The sequence below is a fragment of the Lepidochelys kempii genome, chromosome 5, assembly GCF_965140285.1.
Source record: "Lepidochelys kempii isolate rLepKem1 chromosome 5, rLepKem1.hap1, whole genome shotgun sequence".
NCBI classification, from domain to species: Eukaryota; Metazoa; Chordata; order Testudines; family Cheloniidae; genus Lepidochelys; species Lepidochelys kempii.
In genome coordinates, this window is record NC_136384.1 from 122,279,320 (window position 1) to 122,298,643 (window position 19,324).

At 43.4% G+C, this 19,324-nt stretch overlaps 1 protein-coding gene across 2 annotated transcripts in view; it reads right to left on the reverse strand.

Moving 5' to 3' along the window:
- LOC144929085 (paralemmin-1-like) overlaps positions 1-19,324 on the reverse strand; it is a 195,501-nt gene that overhangs the window by 121,139 nt on the left and 55,038 nt on the right. Inside the window, exons 1-2 of one of the 2 annotated variants that reach the window (XM_078852956.1) lie at positions 868-953; positions 657-737 (exon numbers count right to left, since the gene is read on the reverse strand). In XM_078852956.1, the coding sequence (XP_078709082.1) occupies positions 657-737; positions 868-903 (117 nt within the window). In that variant the 5' untranslated portion in view covers positions 904-953. Of the gene's footprint in view, positions 1-656; positions 738-867; positions 954-19,324 lie in introns of those variants that run through there. The other variant, XM_078852955.1, reaches the window with a different exon arrangement.

A 19,324-nucleotide genomic window follows, 5' to 3' on the forward strand; every position in this document is an offset into this window, starting at 1 on the left:
CAACTGGGCTGCAGCTCTCATGGGCTTCAATGGGAACTGCGATTGCTCAGTGCATTGGGAAAAAAACAGGCCATATTTTAATATATATAGTATATGTAAAAATTAGATCCACACCCCTTCTGCAGAGATGTTCGTATAAGATTTACAATGCCGTTTTAGCATTTATAAAGCATTTTTACCGTTTATAAAGCCTATGTCTGCTTTATAATTTCACATGGCAATTAAACCTTTACACACACACACACGCGCGCACACACAAAGACTCAAAAGCTAATGCTTCAATGCTAGAGTGACCGACACTATAAATATCTAAGCCAGCTATGCAGGCAGCAAGAGTGCTTTTAATCCATGCAGTGCACACCCATATCTGGCATCGTATCGTGTTGTATGAATAAATAACAGCATTTAATACGAATACACATGCACACCCTTCTGTCTCTCTGCTACCTGCGCCATTTCAGTAACAATGTCCGGTGTCGGAGAAAGACACAGGATGAGGAACAGGCAGGACATGATTAGCTGAAAGAGAGGGAGGCTCCGGCAGTGAAAGCTGCTGCATGTCGGAGCAGGTTCTTCCCAGCTGCCAGACGTGTGATCTGCATGTCTAATAATGAACAGATTTAGTCAATCCATCACTTCTGGCATCAGTCCCTTACCTTGAAATGCTGTAGTTGAAGTATCTGGTCCTCAAGCTGTTGTCTCTTGCCTTCTATTTCTGTCTGCCTTTTCCTTTTTGCCTTGGGAAAATAAAGAGAGAGCACGTCAGAGCGATGGGTGCCTTAAGGACTGCGGATTCTTAAAAGAGAAGTTAAGCAGCCAAGCACATCTGTACAGATGTCACCAATGCCATCCGCACAGACATTTCACCTGCTTCTCTGGCTGTGGGTATGCAGACAGCAGCATCCTGGCAACATGTCAGCTAAGGACCTGTTCACCGAGCAGGAGAAATTCTCCTCACTAACATTCAGCCATGGGAACAGCAAGTGAGTACACAGTCCTGGAGGGGGGAGAAACCCAGGCATACTAGCTAACAATGGAATTAGAGGGACACAGATACCCGTGTGTGTATTTACCTATATTCTACAAGGTCAACATTAACGCTTGCTTGGTGCAAAGAATGACAATAACACTGTAAAGAAAGCGTGTGCTTGCATAACTGATAAAAGAGGGAGAATACTAAGATTACAGACTACATCCTTCTCCCATTGGAGTCCGCGATAAGACTCCACCTGAGTTCAATGGGAACAGCTTCTCTTCAAAGCACTATATTAACCCACCAGCCGGCTTCAATGCTGAAGCATTTAAAACACAAATGAAAAATATGTACTTTAAGCACTAATTGGCACCCTTCTTGGCAATCTTAGCAGAGAAAGCCTAGGACTGAGTTGACTGAACCACTTTCTCTCCCTTAAAAGGGTTCCATGACAGCAGAATTAGTCCAAACGTTAGGGGCTGTGAGTGCTTTTCAAAATCAAAAAACCCAGACCCTGGTGCTTTAGCAGGTCTATAGATACAACATCCACTTCAGCAGGTAATGGATCCTTCCTTCCCCCTACAGCAAGGGACTACCGGCCTCCTCTTCTCAATCCCTTGCTGTTGCGAGGCAGCCACTGATAGCCTCTTCCAGCTTTCCCTCACACCATCAACTGAAGCAGGCTCTTGGCCCTTTCTTCTGCCCCTCCTTCCACCTGGGTTGCTTCAGAGCAGTCCCCTCTTCGCAAATACATTGGGCAATGGGGAAATTGAGAGGAGATGGATGCAGAAAGACACAAATGCCCACACATTTTTACTGGGTCTGGTTTTCACATCCCTCCACCTGTGAAGCCCTATGTTTTTAGTTACCATGAGCCCAACTTCGCAAACGTTAAAGAAAGCCACTAAAAACTTCGAAAAGTGACCTCAAGTAGTTTTCATATACCAAAAAAAGTCACAACTTTGTATCTTGGGGCTTTGCAATGATGGACACCAGTTCTGGGTGTCCCACTGAGATCCTGGGAATTCTCCTCTTTCCAGTGGTTCACACCTCTCATTTCTAGCCGTGCAGATATGTAGACAAAAGATGCCACTCGCCTGGGACTGAATCTTGCCCATCCTGGACCTTCAACAGGGGTAATTTTGAGGAAAATGTCCATGTTTATAGGGTGGAGGAGAAAACATTTTTGTAACAGGTTGATTAAAAAAAAAGAAAGCTGCTTGGAACCACTCAGGGGTTTCAGATGTTAAAACAAACCCCGAGAGAGCTGGATTAATGAATAGAGGGCAGATAAGGTGGTCAAACAATTATGAACACTATATAAGTGACTTTGTAATTTGTTACATAGTTATCTCCTCTACATATTTAGTGAATTGTATTCCTACACACACACACAAACTTAAGTATATTAGGGCCGGTCAAAATTTTTCTAATTTTTTTTAATGAAAAACTAGGTTTTTACTAAAATTTCTTGAAAAGTGCCTACTTTCTGCAGAAAATTTGATTTTTTAATCAAAAACATCAAACACCCATCGAAATACTTCATTTTATTGCTGTGGTGCTTCATAAGAATTGTAGTTCATTTTCCTTCCATCCCCATTCCCCTCTATGATCTGGGCACCCCAGCTAGACTGTATCTCTCAAGATGTACCATGGCCTGGGATTCCCATGATGCAAGTGTCTCCCTTCACAATGGAAAGTAAGGTGCATCATGGGAGATATAGTCCAATCAGGGAGTCCAGCCTACAATGAGATCTGGAGCATGTGCACCCAAACTAAAACTCCCATGATGTACAGCAGTGGGATATCCAAATTGTAATAGTTACATTTATGGGTGAAATATTTCGGTTTCTGATTTTTCACTGAAAAGTAAAGATTTTCCACAGTAAAAAACCCATTTTCTGAGCAGTTGTAGAGCATATACATACCTGCATTACCTATAACATATGACACAATGAAAGAAAGAGGATCTGATTCCTATGTACACTGGTCTGGCAATGTAAAGGAGCCTCAAAGTGAGTGTAAATATAACTTACACCCACCATATGGCTCCATTATTTTGCCAGCACAATGTAAAAGAGTTTTAGTGTAAACTAAAGGAATAAAGGGAGGTAATTAGGGGAGTGGGAATTTCCAGAAAACTGAGTAGCTGACTGGAGACTTTCCTGACAATGAGATTTGTCAGGCTGTGGGACAGTCTTCCAAGAGAGGTGGTGAAAACCCCACTCTTTGGTACTTTTGAAGCAGTTGCTCAAAGCACTAGAAATAGGGTTGGCCAACTTTCTAATTGCAAAAAACCGAACACCCTAGCCCCGCTCCTTCCCTGAGGCCACGCTCACTGTCTTGCCCCTTCCCTGGGCCCTGCCCCCCCATTACTACATTCCCCCTCCCTCAGTGGATCGCTCTCCCCCACCGTCACTCACTTTCACTGCGCTGGGGCAGAGGGTTGGGGTGCGTGAGGGGGTGAGGGGGTGAGGGCTCTAACTGGGGGTGCTGGCCCTGGGGTGGGGCCAGAAATGAGGGGTTCAGGGTATGGGAAGGGGCTCTGGGCTGGGACAGGGAGTTGGGATGCTGGAGGGGGTGAGGGCTCCAGCTGGGGGTGCAGGCTCTGGGGTGGGGTCAGGGATGAGGGGCTTGGGGTACAGGAGGGGGCTGCAGGCTGGGTCAGAGGGGTTCAGGATGTGGGAGGGGGCTCTGGGCTGGGGCAGGGGTTGGGGTGCAGGAGGGGGTGAGGGCTCCGTCTGGGTGTGCAGGCTCTGGGGATGAAGAGTTCCGGGTGTGGGAGGGGGCTGCAGGTTGAGGCAGGTGGTTTGGGTGTGGGAGGGGGTGAGGGTTCTGGGGTGGGGATGAGGGGCTCGGGGTGCAGAAGGGGGCACCAGGCTGGGGGGTGGAGCAGAGGAGTTCAGGGTGTGGGAGGGAGCTCTGGGATGGGGTAGGGGTGCAGGGGGGGTGAGGGCTCCGTCCAGGGGTGCAGGCTCTGGGTGGAGCCAGGGAAGAGGAGTTTAGGGTGCAGGAGGAGGCTTCGGGTTGGGGGGGGCTCAGGGTTGGTGTGCTGGCTTACCTCTGGTGGCTCCCAGTCAGTGGCGCTGCGGGGGAGCTAAGGCAGGCTTCCTGCCTGTCCTAGCTCTGCGCTGCACTCTGGAAAGGCCAGCAGGTCTGGCTCCTAAGCGGAGGCATGGTAGGTGGTTCTGCATGCTGCTCTCGTCTGCAGGCACCGCCCCCGCAACTCCCTTTGGCCACAGTTCCTGGCCAATGGGAGTGCGGAGCCGGTGCTCAGGACTGTGGGGGCTGTGCGCAGAGCCCCATGGCCCCCCGCCTAGAAGCCGGACCTGCTGGCCACTTCTGTGGTGCAGTGTGGAGCCAGGACAGGTAGGGACTAGCCTGCCTTAGCTCCACAGCACTGCCGAGAGGACTTTTAATGGCCCAGTTGGCGGTGCTGACCAGAGCTGCCAGGGTCCCTTTTCGACCGGGTGTTCTGGTCAAAAACTGGACACCTGGTCACCCTAACTAGAAGACATATAATACATACAGAACAATCCCATATTGGCAAAGAGATGGACTAAGTCGTCTTTTCCATTTCTAATTTCTGTGATAATTACATGCCACAAATATGAACTTACATAGTGCAGGCTCCTATATGTACACATTTTAATTTCATGCACCTTAAATGTTGCCCATATAAAATCTGCACTGAGTAATTTTGCAACTACCTGAACTGTGGCATGCAAATACCCATTTGTGTCAGCAAATGGGTGTGCACAGAAAATGTGTGCATGCACTTTTGAGAAGGAAAAAAAAAAAGGCCCTTTATATAAAGTGATATCCACTGGAGATTTTTTTTTCTTCTCTTTTTGCATACAACAGGAAAGTGCATGGCTCAGGGGTTACAAAAAGAACAACATTCTTCACGGCCACTTCTGGCAATTTTGAGCAGTGGGGAAATAACATTGTGGCTTTACAGAGCAAGGGACTCATCAGATCCCGTTCGGTCTTAAGTTTTTTTTGCTAAAAGAGCCTGTTTGTCTATTTAAGATAGTAGATTAAAATGATTGGAGCTGCCTCTGTTAATGGCAACAATATTCTAATAATAAGGATAATTCCCCCTGTTCTTGTCAAATGGGTTTTTCCTGTTCTGATTTGATTTGATTTGTGTGGGAGTTTGAATCCTGTTGTTCTGAAGCACCATGGGCTAATCTGAAATACCTACTTCCTAACACTTAATTGACCTATTTTTTTACCCATTGCAAAGAAAGCACTTAATAAAATATATGATATAAATCACCAAGGTATTTTCATTGGCTGGTTGTGTCATGCCTTATAATGGATATGACAAAAACATAATAAAACATAGATTAAAAAATGTCTTTTTTTTTTGTTAAGAAAGCAAAGCACTTAGAGTATTTCCCCCTCAGGCAACAATAGAGTAGGCACTAAAATACTTGAACTACTTACTAACTAGTGGGCATCTGTGGAATTAAATCAGATTATTAGTCATGTTTCCACCTGCCCGGTTTGCAGTCAGCCTCAGTGCGTATCTCCTTCACCTGGTCTTTCACTATGGACTATTGGGTGAGGTATCTCAAATTAAAAATATTTTTCTTTTTAAGATTGTATGGCTCAGGGGGATTGGTAATTGGATATAGGAGACTGTCACCTTTCAGTCACTAGTTCAAATCCAGCCCAGATTGCTCACAGTCAATGATAGCTGTTACCATAGCATAACTATTCAGTGGCTCATGTGAAATGAGTTTTGTGATATTGATCCAGTTCCTAGTGGTGAGCAGGTTTGCACAACAAAAATCCACCACTATAGTACATTGCCTTGTCATATAATGTACTTCAGTGATGTGGTTAATAGTAAAACATTTATAATAAATTTGATCACAAGTGAATGATATTTAACCATTTTCACTGATGTATATTTTATAAACGCAATATTCTGTAGTAGTAATTGTAGTCAGTATGGTGGACCCCAGTTCTAACAAAATGCATAACAGTGAAGTAAAATGAAACTCTCTAATGGCTGGAATACATCAGCAATGCACAGACTGCAACTCTGGTTATAATAAGTTATTCAATCACATGTCCACATACTACAAATGTTATTATAAAGCACCGGACTCACTGCTGTGTTCTGCACCTGCTGCTAGTCACATTTAGTGAGCAATATGTTCAGTATAAAGTCTTCTCAGGATTGGCCATGTACTGAAGATATTAGGTGAAATCTTGGCTTCACTGAAGTAAGTTCAGCACTCACTTAGATGCTTTCCTGAATTAGAGCCTGTAAGAGAGTGTTCTACATTATGTTTCCTTGAATATAAAATATCTTTTTCAAGTGGGCCTCTTATTTTAACAGACACTAATTTACTAAGGTTCTTGGTAACAAGAAAATAAAACACATGCTTTAAACAGGTTTATCCCAGACAATTTTATTTAAATCGGTGTCTAATTTTTATTCTATAACAAGTAAATACTATATTATTATTTCAGACAATAGAGTTAACGCGAATATCTTTTTTGATGGGAGTACAAGTTTAGTTGATAAAGATAATAATGTAATATACTTAGGCTTCTATAAGGATTTGATTTAGTACCATGTGACATTTTGATTTTAAAAAAACCCAAAACAATATAAAATTAAAACAGCACATATTACATGGATTAAAAATGGGCTAACTGATGGGTCTCAAAATGTAATTGAAAATGGTGAATCATCATCAAGTTGGTGTGTTTCCAGTGGGGTTCTAAAGAGATCAGTGCTTGGCCCTTTGCTCTTTAACATCTGTATCAATGACCTGGAAGAAAACATAAAATCATCACTGATAAAGTTTAGAGATGACACAAAAATTGGGGGAGTGGTAAATAATGAAGAGGACAGGTCATTGATTCAGAGCAATCTTGATTTGTTGGTAAACTGTGCGCAAGCAAAAAAATGTGCTTTAATACAGCTAAATGTAAATGTATACACATATGAAAAAGAATGTAGGCCATACTTACAGGATGGAGAATTCTGTCCTAGAAAATAGTGACAGAAACATTTTGGGGTTGTAGTGGATAATTAGTTGAATGTGAGCGCCCAGCGTGATAATGTGGCCAAAATAGCTAATGTGATCCTGGGATGCATAAGTAGGGGAATCTTGAGTAAGGGTAGAGAGGTTATTTTACCCCAATATGTGGTACTGGTGAGACTGCTGCTGGAATACTGTGTCCAGTTCTGGAGTCCACAATTCAAGAAGGATACTGAAAAAGTGGAGAGGGTCCAGAGAAGAGCCAGGAGAAAGATTAAAGGATTAGAAAACCTGCTTTATAGCGATAAACTCAAGGAGCTCAATCTACAGTGGAGTCGCATCTTACGCGGGGATTAGGTTCTAAAGTCAGCGCATAAAGCAAAAATCGTGTCTAGTCAAAATTACCCTTGAAAATCCCAGAAATCACCCATAAAGTACAGTATACACTCCATCACATTAAGATTGGGATCAGCATCCATAGTGCTACGTATCGGTGAAAATGTAAGCCTTGTGTAAGTGGCCTTGAAACAGTGAATCACGCCTTGGTCGAGCGGTTGGGGGTGGTATTGGGGGGAAGAAAGATGACTTCAACGTCGTTATGTGCAAACCAGAGTGCTGTCGGGTGGCCAGGAGCACTGTCTACAATCAGCAACACTTTAAAGTCCAGTCCTTTCTCTTCGAGGTACCACTTGACCTCCAGAATGAAACACTTGTGGAACCAATCCAGAAATAATGCTGCCGTCACCCAAGCCTTTTTATTTGATTGCCAGAACACAGGCAGGAGATTTTTGTTCTTGCCTTTTAGGGCACGGGGATTTTCAGCCCTGTAGAGCAAGCCCGGCTTTATTAAATGCCCAGCTGCATTGCCACAAAACAACACAGTCACACGGTCTTTAGCTGCTTTGAAGCCAGGGGCTTGTCTTTCTGATTTCGAAGTGTAAGTGCGGTTGGGCATTTTCTTCCAGAAGAGCCCAGTCTCGTCAGCATTAAAAACTTGTTCCGGAAGGTAGCCCTTTTCTTCTATGATTTTCTTTAATTATTCGGGGCTTTTGCTGCCTCTTCATTGACAGATGCAGCTTCACCAGTAGGCTGCACATTTTTGAGGTTGAAGCGGTTCCTAAAACTGTTAAGCCAACCTTGGCTGGCTTTGAATTCCTTCTCATCAGAAGGCTGTCCCTCTTCGGCGGGAGGTTTGAACAGCGTGTAGAGGCTAAGAGCCTTTTCTCACAACGAGTTGCCATCGATAGGCACATGTTTACGGTTCATGTCTTCCAGCCATAAGTTTAATGCCTTTTCAGTCTTCCCTAAAGTCTTATCACACACCTGACTCATCATCTTAGCAGTTATTGGAGCACTTAATGCCATGGCTTGACGAATTTCTCTCTCTTGAATCTTGATGGCACGGATGCTAGATACGTTGCGGCCATATTTACATGCCACGTTGGAGACCGACATACCATCTCTCAGTAAGTCCAACACAGCCAGTTTTTCCTCCAGCATTGGAACAGATCACTTTAAACACTAGAATCACACTCAGCACGGCGAGATGCTCACACTATGAGAGGCACGCGAAAACTGAGACCGACTAGGGAACAGCAGATTCACATCTCCCATCTCATGCTCACTCTGGGGCATATGCTCATTGAGTGGAATGGTGGGCGGAATCGCCCGCACTATTTACAGGTATCTTGTTATTTTTCTTTTTTTTTGCTGAGCGCGTATAGTTGACTTCGCATGAGTTAAATGCGTATATGATGTGACTCACCTGTATTTAGTTTAACAAAGAGAAGATTATGGGGTGACTTGATTACAGTCTATAAGTATCTACATGGGGAACAAATATTTAATAATGGGCTCTTCAATCTAACAGAAAAAGGTATAACACGATCTAATGGCTAGAAACTGAAACTAGACAAATTTAGAGTGGAAATAATGTGTAAATTCTTAATGCTGAGAGTAATTAACCATTGGAACAATTTACCAAGGATCTTGATGGATTCTCCATCACTGATCATTTTTAAACCATGATTTCATGTTTTTCTAAAAGATCTGCTCTAGGAATTATTTTTGGGAAGTTGAATGGCCTGTGTTATTCAGGAGGTCAGCCTAGATGATCACAATGGTCCCTTCTGGCCTTAGTATCTATGAATTACCTGGCATAAATAACTCCCTCGCACAGTTCCTAATAATGGTATCTTCTCCTTTCTGGATTGGAATGCTCAGAGACGAAAGCATAGCGCATTGCTGGAGGGAAATATGAAGCATTTAGTTGTGTACCTGTACAATGTTTCTGGCAAATAGTGATCACATTGGAACACACTTCACCAATTACTGGAATTCCCCAATCAGTGGCAGGATTGGCAGCATCTGAATCAAGCAATTTTACTGTAATTGTTTCAAACTGTGATTCTTGGGGACCACAGGCAGCATTCCGGCTGCATGAAACCAAAAGGACAGACTTTAAGTAAGCAAGCTTGTCCAAAGGGTTCGCATCAAAATTATGAAATCCTGTGGCTTTGATGTGAAACTTGGTGGGTTTTGAGGAGTTTTGCTCAGAAACTTTACCCAAAACTCCAAGTGAAACTTGTGTGAACATGCAGTTCCACATGAATTGGAATGGAAGGAAATGTTCCCATAAACTCCAAGCAAAGCAAAACTGCTAGGTTTTGCGCACCGGGGATATTTTCCTACCCCAGCCAACAGAGAAACATGAAGCATGGAAAAAGCAGTCCAAAGTAGTCAGTTACAGACGGCTCTCACCCCAGTATGGCATAGTGGATGCTGTATGTAGCCTTAAGAAGTGCAGAGGTAACAGGAAATAGGCTTGAGAGGGAGATGAAGAAAACACAGACACCCAGTCCAGTTACATTGTGGATATGATAGTTAAAAGTATTTCACTGAAAGCTCAGACTCTCTGTTCTCGGAGAATACAACCCCCAGCGAGAGGTAAATAAATAAGATCTAGGCCTAAACCAAAGCTCTGGATCTAAACAGGTCCTGATTGTTTGGGAACATTCAGATCTAGAATCAGATTCCAGCTTTGGATCCCTATCTCTACCCAAAATAATGAGACAAATGGCAAAGTTAGGGCATTCATTTACTTATTCACATATACAAATCAATTGTTAGAAAAAAGAAGCAGCTTGAATAGCAGGATCACGCTTGTTGCCTCTGTATTTTGAAATCTGCTTCTTGAGAATGAGATTTAGGCCAAAATGTTCAAACTTGAATGCAAGAAGTCAGGTACCTAAATAAAAATGGCCGGATTGTTCAGAGGTGCTGAGCACCCCTAGCACCCTCTGCTTCAGCAGGGGGTGTAGCTGCTCAGCACCTCTAAATATCAAGGCACTTTTACTTAGGTGCCTAAATGTGGATTGAGATTACTAAATCTAAGCCCTCAAATATGAAAACATTGGCTTTTGTGCCTGCTTATGATCTCAGTGTAACCCCACAGTAAATCCACTCATGTCACTGGAGTCACTTTGGAATTGCCTGGCTATAGAAGAGAGCAGTGTAGGCCACCAGTTTTTAGGCTCAAAGGCATTCAGCTCACCATGTCACATGGTTGGGGTGTACCAACATAGTGCTAGATTGATCAGTTAGACTCAGCCCTGAATAAAGGGACCCCGTCACAATGCCTTCCCTGCCCCCGTCATTATCTCAGGCTGGGGCAGCAAGTTCCAACAACCCCTTGAAAAGTTTTCAGCTTATTTCTCTCCTCACACCAGGCCAGCTCTGCATGCCTTCATCTATTTCCTGCCCCCTTCTGCTGCTCCATTCCTGTTTGCTCACAGAGGGAAATATTCAGATTGCAGGGCGTGGGTTCTACACCATTCCTGGAACCCCCAGCCCTGGTAGGTTTTACTAGGCAGAGCTGTGGCTGGTCAGAGCCTCATTCCCCCCCCACCTTTATTCCATGGCCAAGCCGTATAAAACAAAGGTGAAATCTAGACCACAGAACTAAGCCTGTGTATGCTGCTCCCACAGACTTCAGTGGGAAACAGTGAGCCTGAATCCAATGACAAAATGTGGCCCATAATCAGGGAGGTGAAGAAGGTGATAAAATGTTGTGATGAGCAGGTGGGAATCACACCACAGCTAACTGGCAGTACGATGCTCCAAGTATTAGTAAGTCTCCGGGCACAGATTTCCCACTGCTTCAGCACGGCAATAGTCTTAAAGAGGAGCAGGTAGAAGGGGGAGGAACTGACTGTCTGTTGTGTTAATGGGAAATAAATGCACAAAAAATGGCACAAGCCAAAGAAAATGACAATGCATGGTATTTTGCTGACAAGCACAGAAAATAATCACAGAGAAATTTGTTCGAACAGCCATGTATGTTTCTTCAGCAAGGCATTATTTTCTCTACCAAGCACAGTCGGTGGCTATTATTCCCTGTATATTTAAGCCAGGCCTATTTTAGGGCAGCAAAAAGGGATTCTGACAGTTCTTTTTTTTGGTTCAGGGGCATTCTGCACTTTGGGAGGAAGAGACCATCTGTGATTGTGCTAATGACTGCAACCTGCCCTTACCACAATCCCAGAGAAACCACCCTTCATGGAAACCAATGCTCTGTTACACGTTAAAACCTCTCGGTTTTTTTTCCCCTCAGCTAGGCACTTTGAAGAACAGAGTCTTCATTGTGGTGACTTCACCAGCTATTTTACAGTGAAATAAAATCTGTAGCGTTTTTTTCTTTTCTTTTGCTCCTACGCTCAGTGCTAGTATTTCACTGAAAAAAAAAATACAGACAAGCAAGCTTAATATTTTTTTAAAGTGACTGGTTTGCTCATTCTCTACTGTATGTTTCATTCCCACATGGCAGATTTTTATTTTCCTATTGTGTTTCAGAAGGGGGGGAAACTATAATTCCAAGCAACTACTTCTACTAGTTACAACAATGCAGCCTAGTACTGGATGCTCCTTGTAAATGGTGACTCAAAGTGTCTCCTGCCATTGTAAACAGAATACAATAGAAATTACAGCACTAAGGCGGTGGGGGAGGGGGGAATTGAAGATGTGCCATTAGCAGGGTAGAATAAACATTCCTTAGTGGCTGGTGGCAAGATGCCTGCTGCTACTTTGGACTAATCAGTGCACCCTTACAAAAGTAAATGCATGTTCCCTGCTGTAAATACAAGAACGTGCATCTCAACACATTGCCAAGTACATCAGACTTGTATCACGCTATGCCCTCACATGACTGCACTTGGTGCAAATCTCATTGCTATGGGTAGCCATAACACGCCTGGAGTTGCAAGGTCGGGGTTCGTTCTGGTCTCCTGCTTCTATCAGCGTGTAATCTGAGATACCTCAGAACAAGGTGAAAACAAGTTTCCACCCTGCTCCAAACAGGGCGTATACACGCTACATATAGTCCATCCTTGCCGCTCTCCTGGGGGTTTGAGGTTATTTGTAATTCAATCAACAATGACAAAACAAAAACAGCTTGGGTTTTTCCACCTAGCCTTGCTCTTCTTAGAGTTTTCCTGCAGCTTTCCACCTCTGTCCTAGACCCCAGCTCACTGCCTGGAGAGACACTCCAGCCACACGTACCCCAGTACTTTGGTTGGCTCCTGAGGTACTTAATCTTTATACAGTGTTGCAGCACCTGATCTTACTCATCACCCTAAGCACTGAATTCCTATGCAGGGTCCTAGAAACTACCACCCTGTTCCACCCTTATAAACCACTTACCTCCAGATACGTTTAGAGAACAAAATCCAAATTTGGATCTGGATTTCAAACACCTGAAGGTTCAGGGCGATTGGGATCTGGGTCCAGCCCCAGTCCCAACCAAAGAGGACATTGTGGCTACTCCATCTGTGGTGGCCTTGGGGTAGGAGGGAACAACGCAGGGAGCCCCTATCCCTAAACTACCTGCAGGAAACAGATACAGTAAAGATATGGATGCCTATTCTTCCTGGGTCAAGCTGTATTATTACTGTTATTTATTAGAATTACATTTAATGCCTAGAGGCCCCACCAGAGAAAAGACCCCATTGTGCTAGGTGCTGTACAAACACAGTGAGAGACAGTCTCAGCCCTGAACAGCTTATGTTCCAAACAGACAACGAGTGAGAGACAAGCAGGTATAATTCCACCGGTGAGGTGGGTCTGTAGAGCACAAGAGTGGAGCACCAATGGATGTGTCTGGGCAGTGTGGGGGCACAGTCATAGGAGTTTACACTACATCTGTGGGACAGGAGTAGCAACCAACTTGTACGTAACCCACCTAAATGAGAGGTGTTACTTTCATTGGCCCTATCCCCACTCCTTTCCACAGTCCACAGCTATTTCCTTGAGCGATGGGAGGTAAAGGAGAGAATGGAGACAACAGAGAATGGAGACAACTGCTGAAGGGTCCCATCCCCATCTTGCTGAATTGGCACATTGGCTTGGAGGGACGGAGCTCCCTTTTGGAGCCATACCAGCCAGCCAGCCAGCCAGCTGCTGTACACAGGACATGCCTGAGTATGTTGCCCTTGGGCATGGAGTATACTCATTCTGTAGGGACAGACTCCAGCTAGGGAGTGACTAGGGATGTCTGGGAAACTCCAGACAGCCTGAAAACCATAAAAGAATGGTGTGTCTGATTTACAGAACAGGTTCCTATTAAGAGGCAATACTGATTCATCCAGAGAGAGTAGTATCCTGAGGGCAAAGCAGAGCAGTACCTTTAGGCCAGAAATATATGTGTGCATTTATTGTGTTCCTGAATCCTGATTCTCCAGCAGGGAGCACAGAGCACAGTGCCAGAACATAAGAACAGCCATACTGAGTCAGACCAAAAGGCCCATCTAGCCCAGTATCCTGTCTTCCGACAGTGGCCAATGCCAGGTGCCCCAGAGGGAATGAACAGAACAGGTAATCATCAAGTGATCCATCCCCTATTCTCAGCCTCTGGCAAACAGAGGCTAGGGTCACCATCCCTGTCCATCCTGGATAATAGCCACTGATGGACATATCATCCATGAACTTATCTAGTTCTTTTTTGAACTCTGTTATCGTCTTGGCCTTCACAACATCCTCTGGCAAGGCATTCCACAGGTTGACTGTGTGTTGTGTGAAAAAAATACTTCCTTTTGTTTGTTTTAAACCTGCTGTCTATTCATTGCATTTGGTGACCCCTAGTTCTTGTGTTATGAGAAGGAATAAATAACACTTCCTTATTTACTTTCTTCACACCATTCATGATTTTATAGACCTCTATCATATCCCCCCCTTAGTTGTCTCTTTTCCAAGCTGAAAAGTCCCAGTCTTATTAATCTCTTCTCACACGGAAGTCTTTTCATACCGCTAATAATTTTTGTTGCTCTTTTCTGAATCTTTTCCAATTCCAATATATCTTTTTTGAGATGGGGTGACCACATCTGCACGCAGTATTTAAGGTGTGGGTGTACCATATATTTATGTAGAGGCAATATGGTATTTTCTGTCTTATTATTTATCCCTTTCTTAATGATTCCCAACATTCTATTAGCTTTTTTGACTGCCTCTGCACACTGAGTGGATGTTTTCAGAGAACAATCCACAATGACTCCAAGATCTCTTTCTTGAGTGGAAACAGCAAATTTAGACCCCATAATTTTATATGTATAGTTGGGATTATGTTTTAATGTGTATTACTTTGCATTTATCAACATTGAATTTCATCTGCCATTTTGTTGCCCAGTCACCCAGTTTTGAGAGATCCTTTTGTAGCTCTTCGCAGTCTGCTTGGGACTTAACTATCTTGAGTAGTTTTGTATCATCTGCAAATTTTGCCACCTCACTATTTACCCCTTTTCCCGTAGAATCATAGAAAATTAGGGTTGGAAGAGACCTCAGGAGGTCATCTAGTCCAACCCCCTGCTCAAAGCAGGACCATCCATAACTAAATCACCCCAGCCAGGGCTTTGTCAAACCAGGCCTTAAAAACCTTTAAGGATGGAGATTCCACCACCTCCCTAGGTAACCCATTCCAGTGCTTCACCACCCTCCTAGTGAAATTGTTTTTCCTAATATCCAACCAAGACCTCACCCATTGCAACTTGAGATCATTGCTCCTTCTTCTGTCGTCTGCCACCACTGAGAACAGCCTAGCTCCATCTTCTTTGGAATCCCCTTCAGGTAGTTGAAGACTGCTATCAAATCCCCCCTCATTCTTCTCTTCTGCAGACTAAATAAGCCCAGTTCCCTCAGCCTCTCCTCATAAGTCATGTGCCCCAACCCCCTAATGATTTTCGTTGCCCTCCGCTAGACTCTCTCCAATTTGTCCACATACTTTCTGTAGTGGGGGGGGGGGGCAAATCTGGATGCAATACTCCAGTTGTGGCCTCACCAGTGCCGAATAGAGGGGAATAATCACTTCCCTTGATCTGCTGGCAATGCTCCTACTAATGCAGGCCAGTATGCCATTAGTCTTCTTGGCAACGAGGGCCACTGTTGACTCATATCCAGCTTCTTGTCCACTGTAATCCCCAGGTCCTTTTCTTCAGAACTGCCACTTAGCCAGTCAGTCCCCAGCTTGTAGCAGTGCATGGGATTCTTCCATCCTAAGTGCAGGACTCTGCACTTCCAGATCATTTATGAACATGTTGAATAGGACTGGGCCCAGTACAGACCCCTTGGGGAGAGCACTATTTACCTCTCCACATTCTGAAAACTGACTATTTATTCCTACCCTTTGTTTCCTATCTTTTAACCAGTTACCAGCCCATGAAAGAACTTCCTTCTTATCCCATGACAGCTTACTTTGCGTAAGAGACTTTGGTGAGAGACCTTGTCAAAGTTTTCTGAAAATCTAAGTACACTACATCCACTGGATCTCCCTTGTCCACATGCTTGTTGACCCCCTAAGAGAATTCTAGTAGATTGGTGAGGCATGATTTCCCTTTACAAAAGCCATGCTGACTCTTCCCCAACAAATTATGTTCATCTATGTGTCTGACAATTTTGCTCTTTATAGTTTCAACCAGTTGGCCCAGTACTGAAGTCAGGCTTAGCAGCCTGTAATTGCCGTGATCACCTCTGGAGTCCTTTTTTAAAAACTGGCGTCACATTAGCTGTCCTCCAATCATTTGGTACAGAAGCTGATTAAAATGATAGGTTACAAACTACAGTTAGTAGTTCTGCAATTTCACATTTGAATTTCTTCTGAACTCTTGGGTGATACCATCTGGTCCTGGTGACTTACTGCTGTTTAGTTTATCAGTTTGTTCCAAAACCTCCCCTAATGACACCTCAATCTGTGACAGTTCCTCAGATTTGTCACTTAAAGAGAATGGCTCAGGTTTGGGAATCTCCCTCATATCCCCAGCCATGAAGACCTATGCAAAGAATTCATTTAGTTTCACTGCAATGGCCTTATCATCCTTGAGTGCTCCTTTATCACCTCGATCATCCAGTGGTTCCACTGGTTGTTTAGCAGGCTTCCTGCTTCTGATACACTTATTTTTTTTTGTTATTACTTTTTGCGTCTTTGGGGAACTGTTCTTCAAGTTCTTTTTTGGCCTTCCTAATTATATTTTTACACTTCATGCTCCTTTCTATTTTCCTCACGAGGATTTAACTTCCACTTTTTAAACAATGCCTTTTTGTCTCTCGCTGCTTCTTTTACTTTGTTGTTTAGCCAAGGTGGTACTTTTTTTGTTCTCTTACTATGTTTTTTAATTTGGGGTATACATTTAAGTTGAGCCTCTATTATGGTGTCTTAGTTTCCATGCAGCTTGCAGGGATTTCACTTTTGGCACCGCACCTTTTAATCTCTGTTTAACTAACTTCCTCATTTTTGTGTAGTCCCCCTTTCTGAAATTAAATGCTACAGAGTTGGGCCACCACGATATTTTCCCCACCACAGGGATGTTAAATTTAATTATATTATGGTCACTATTACCAAGCGGTCCAGCTATGTTCACCTCTTGGTAAATCAAGAATTGCCTCTCCTCTTGTGGTTTCCAGGACTAGCTGCTCCAAGAAGCTGTCATTTAAGGTGTCAAGAAACTTTATTTCTGCATCCCCTCCTGAGGTGACATGTGTGATGGGTTCGGTCACAGAGACCCCTTTGGGACTGTCACCTGATGTGCTGAAATTACCTCTGAACCCATTTTCCCTGCCAGCTTGGGACTCCAGAACCCTGCCTTCTTGAGCCAGACATGCTAGCCTGCTGCAACACAGACCCAGGATCTGGGCCACACCCCTAAAAGCTGCAGACTTTAACTAAAAATTGCTCAGCAGGTTTCCTAGCTCCAGCAACCAGACACCCAATTCCCAATGGGATCCAAACCCCAAATAAATTCATTTTACTCTGTATAAAGCTTATACAGGGTAAACTCATAAATTGTCCACTCTCTATAACACTGATAGAGAGATATGCACAGCTGTTTGCTTCCCCAGGTATTAATCACTTACTCTGGGTTAAATAATAAACAAAAATGATTTTATTAAGTATAAAAAGTAGGATTTAAGTGGTTTCAAGTAATAACAGACAGAACAAAGTAAGTCACCAAGCAAAATAAAGCAAAACACGCAAGTCTAAGCCTAATACACTAAGAAACTGACTATGGGTAAAATCTCACCCTCAGAGATGTTCCAATAAGCTTCTTTCACAGACTAGACTCCTTCCTAGTATGGACCCAATCCTTTCCTCTAGTACAGTCCTTGTTAGTTCCAGCAGACATCTTAGGTGGAAAGCAGGGGTGTTCTCATTACGGGCAGCCCCCTTTGTTTTGTTCCATCCCTTTTTTTAGCTTTGGCGCAAGGCAGGAATCTTTTGTCTCTCTGGGTCCCCACCCCTCCTTCTAAATGGAAAAGTACCAGATTTAAGGATTCCAGTATCAGGTGACATGATCACATGTCCTGTGAGATCCCAGCCTTCATTCTTACTGGTCTGGCCCACACATACACAGGAAGGTTTGTAAGTAAACAGAGCCATTTACAACCAATTTTCCTAGTCAATGGGAGCTGCTTGGTATTGTTCTGACTCTTTCGCTGCCTCCATTTCTTTGTCCTTTACCTCCATTTTTCTCCTGTGAGCAGCTTTTAGGGCTTTTTCAGCTTCTTTCACTGCCTCCAGTTTGGCTAACTCCAATTTGTGAAGTGCCTTGGTGTCTGTCATCTTTACCTCTCTCTTTTTAACTAACTTTACACCCGAGGTTAGAAATAAAACAAACAAAACTTGGCTTATAAAATTTTGCTGTGCTGTAATAGGATACCTATATTCTCTGACAGTGATTGCCAGCCTACCGAAAAATCCCCCCAAAAACCAAACAAACCCAACAACAACAATAAAAAAAAAGAAAAAAGAAAACCCAACCCCCCTAACACCTTTGTCTCCAGGCAAATAGGCAGAAAACCCCTCTAGTTACTTTTAGGTAAAAAACAAACAAAAAACTTCAGGTCTGTGAAGACTTGTGAATTTCCCTGCAGGAGGTTAACTACTCTGCCTTTAGGTAGAGAAAACTGCAATTCACAAAAGATAATTCCCTTTTGTCTCTGCTCTGGTCCCAAAGCAAAGCAAAAAAACCTTCCAACTATTTCCAGTTGGAGACCTGCTTTCTAGCAGCCCAAAGGATTTAAAATTTTTCCTTTTAAAATCTGTTTTTCTGGTTCAAAAAATCTCAAATTGATCTCAAAATGATTTCAAGTTAATCCCACCGCTCTGCCACCATGTCAAGGTTCCTTCCCCACTCTGAATTCCAGGGTACAGATGTGGGGACCTGCATGAAAACCTCCTTAGCTTAATTTTACCAGCTTAGGTTAAAACTTCCCCAAGGTACAAACTATTTTACCCTTGGACTTCCACTGCCACCACCAAATGTTTATCTGGGTTTATTTATTAGGAAAGCGTTGTTTGGAAACATCTTTCCCCCCAAAATCCTCCCAACCCTTGCACCCCACTTCCTGGGGAAGGTTTGGTAAAAATCCTCACCAATTTGCATAGGTGACCACAGACCCAAACCCTTGGATCTTAAGAACAATGAAAAAGCATTCAGTTTCTGAAAAGGATTTTAATAGAAGTAAAAAGTAAAAAAGAATCACCTGTGTAAAATCAGGATGGTAAATACCTTACAGGGTAATTAGATTCAAAACATAGAGAATCCCTCTAGGCAAAACCTTAAATTACAAAAAGACACACAGACTGGAATATCCATTCTATTCAGCACAGCTTAATTTCTCAGCCATTTAAAGAAATCATAATCTAACACATATCTAGCTAGATTACTTACTAAGTTCTAAGATTCCATTCCTGTTCTGTCCCCAGCAAAAAAATAATACAGACAGACACAGACCCTTTGTTTTTCTCTCCCCCCAGCTTTTGAAAGTATCTTGTCTCCTCATTGGTCATTTTGGTCAGGTGCCA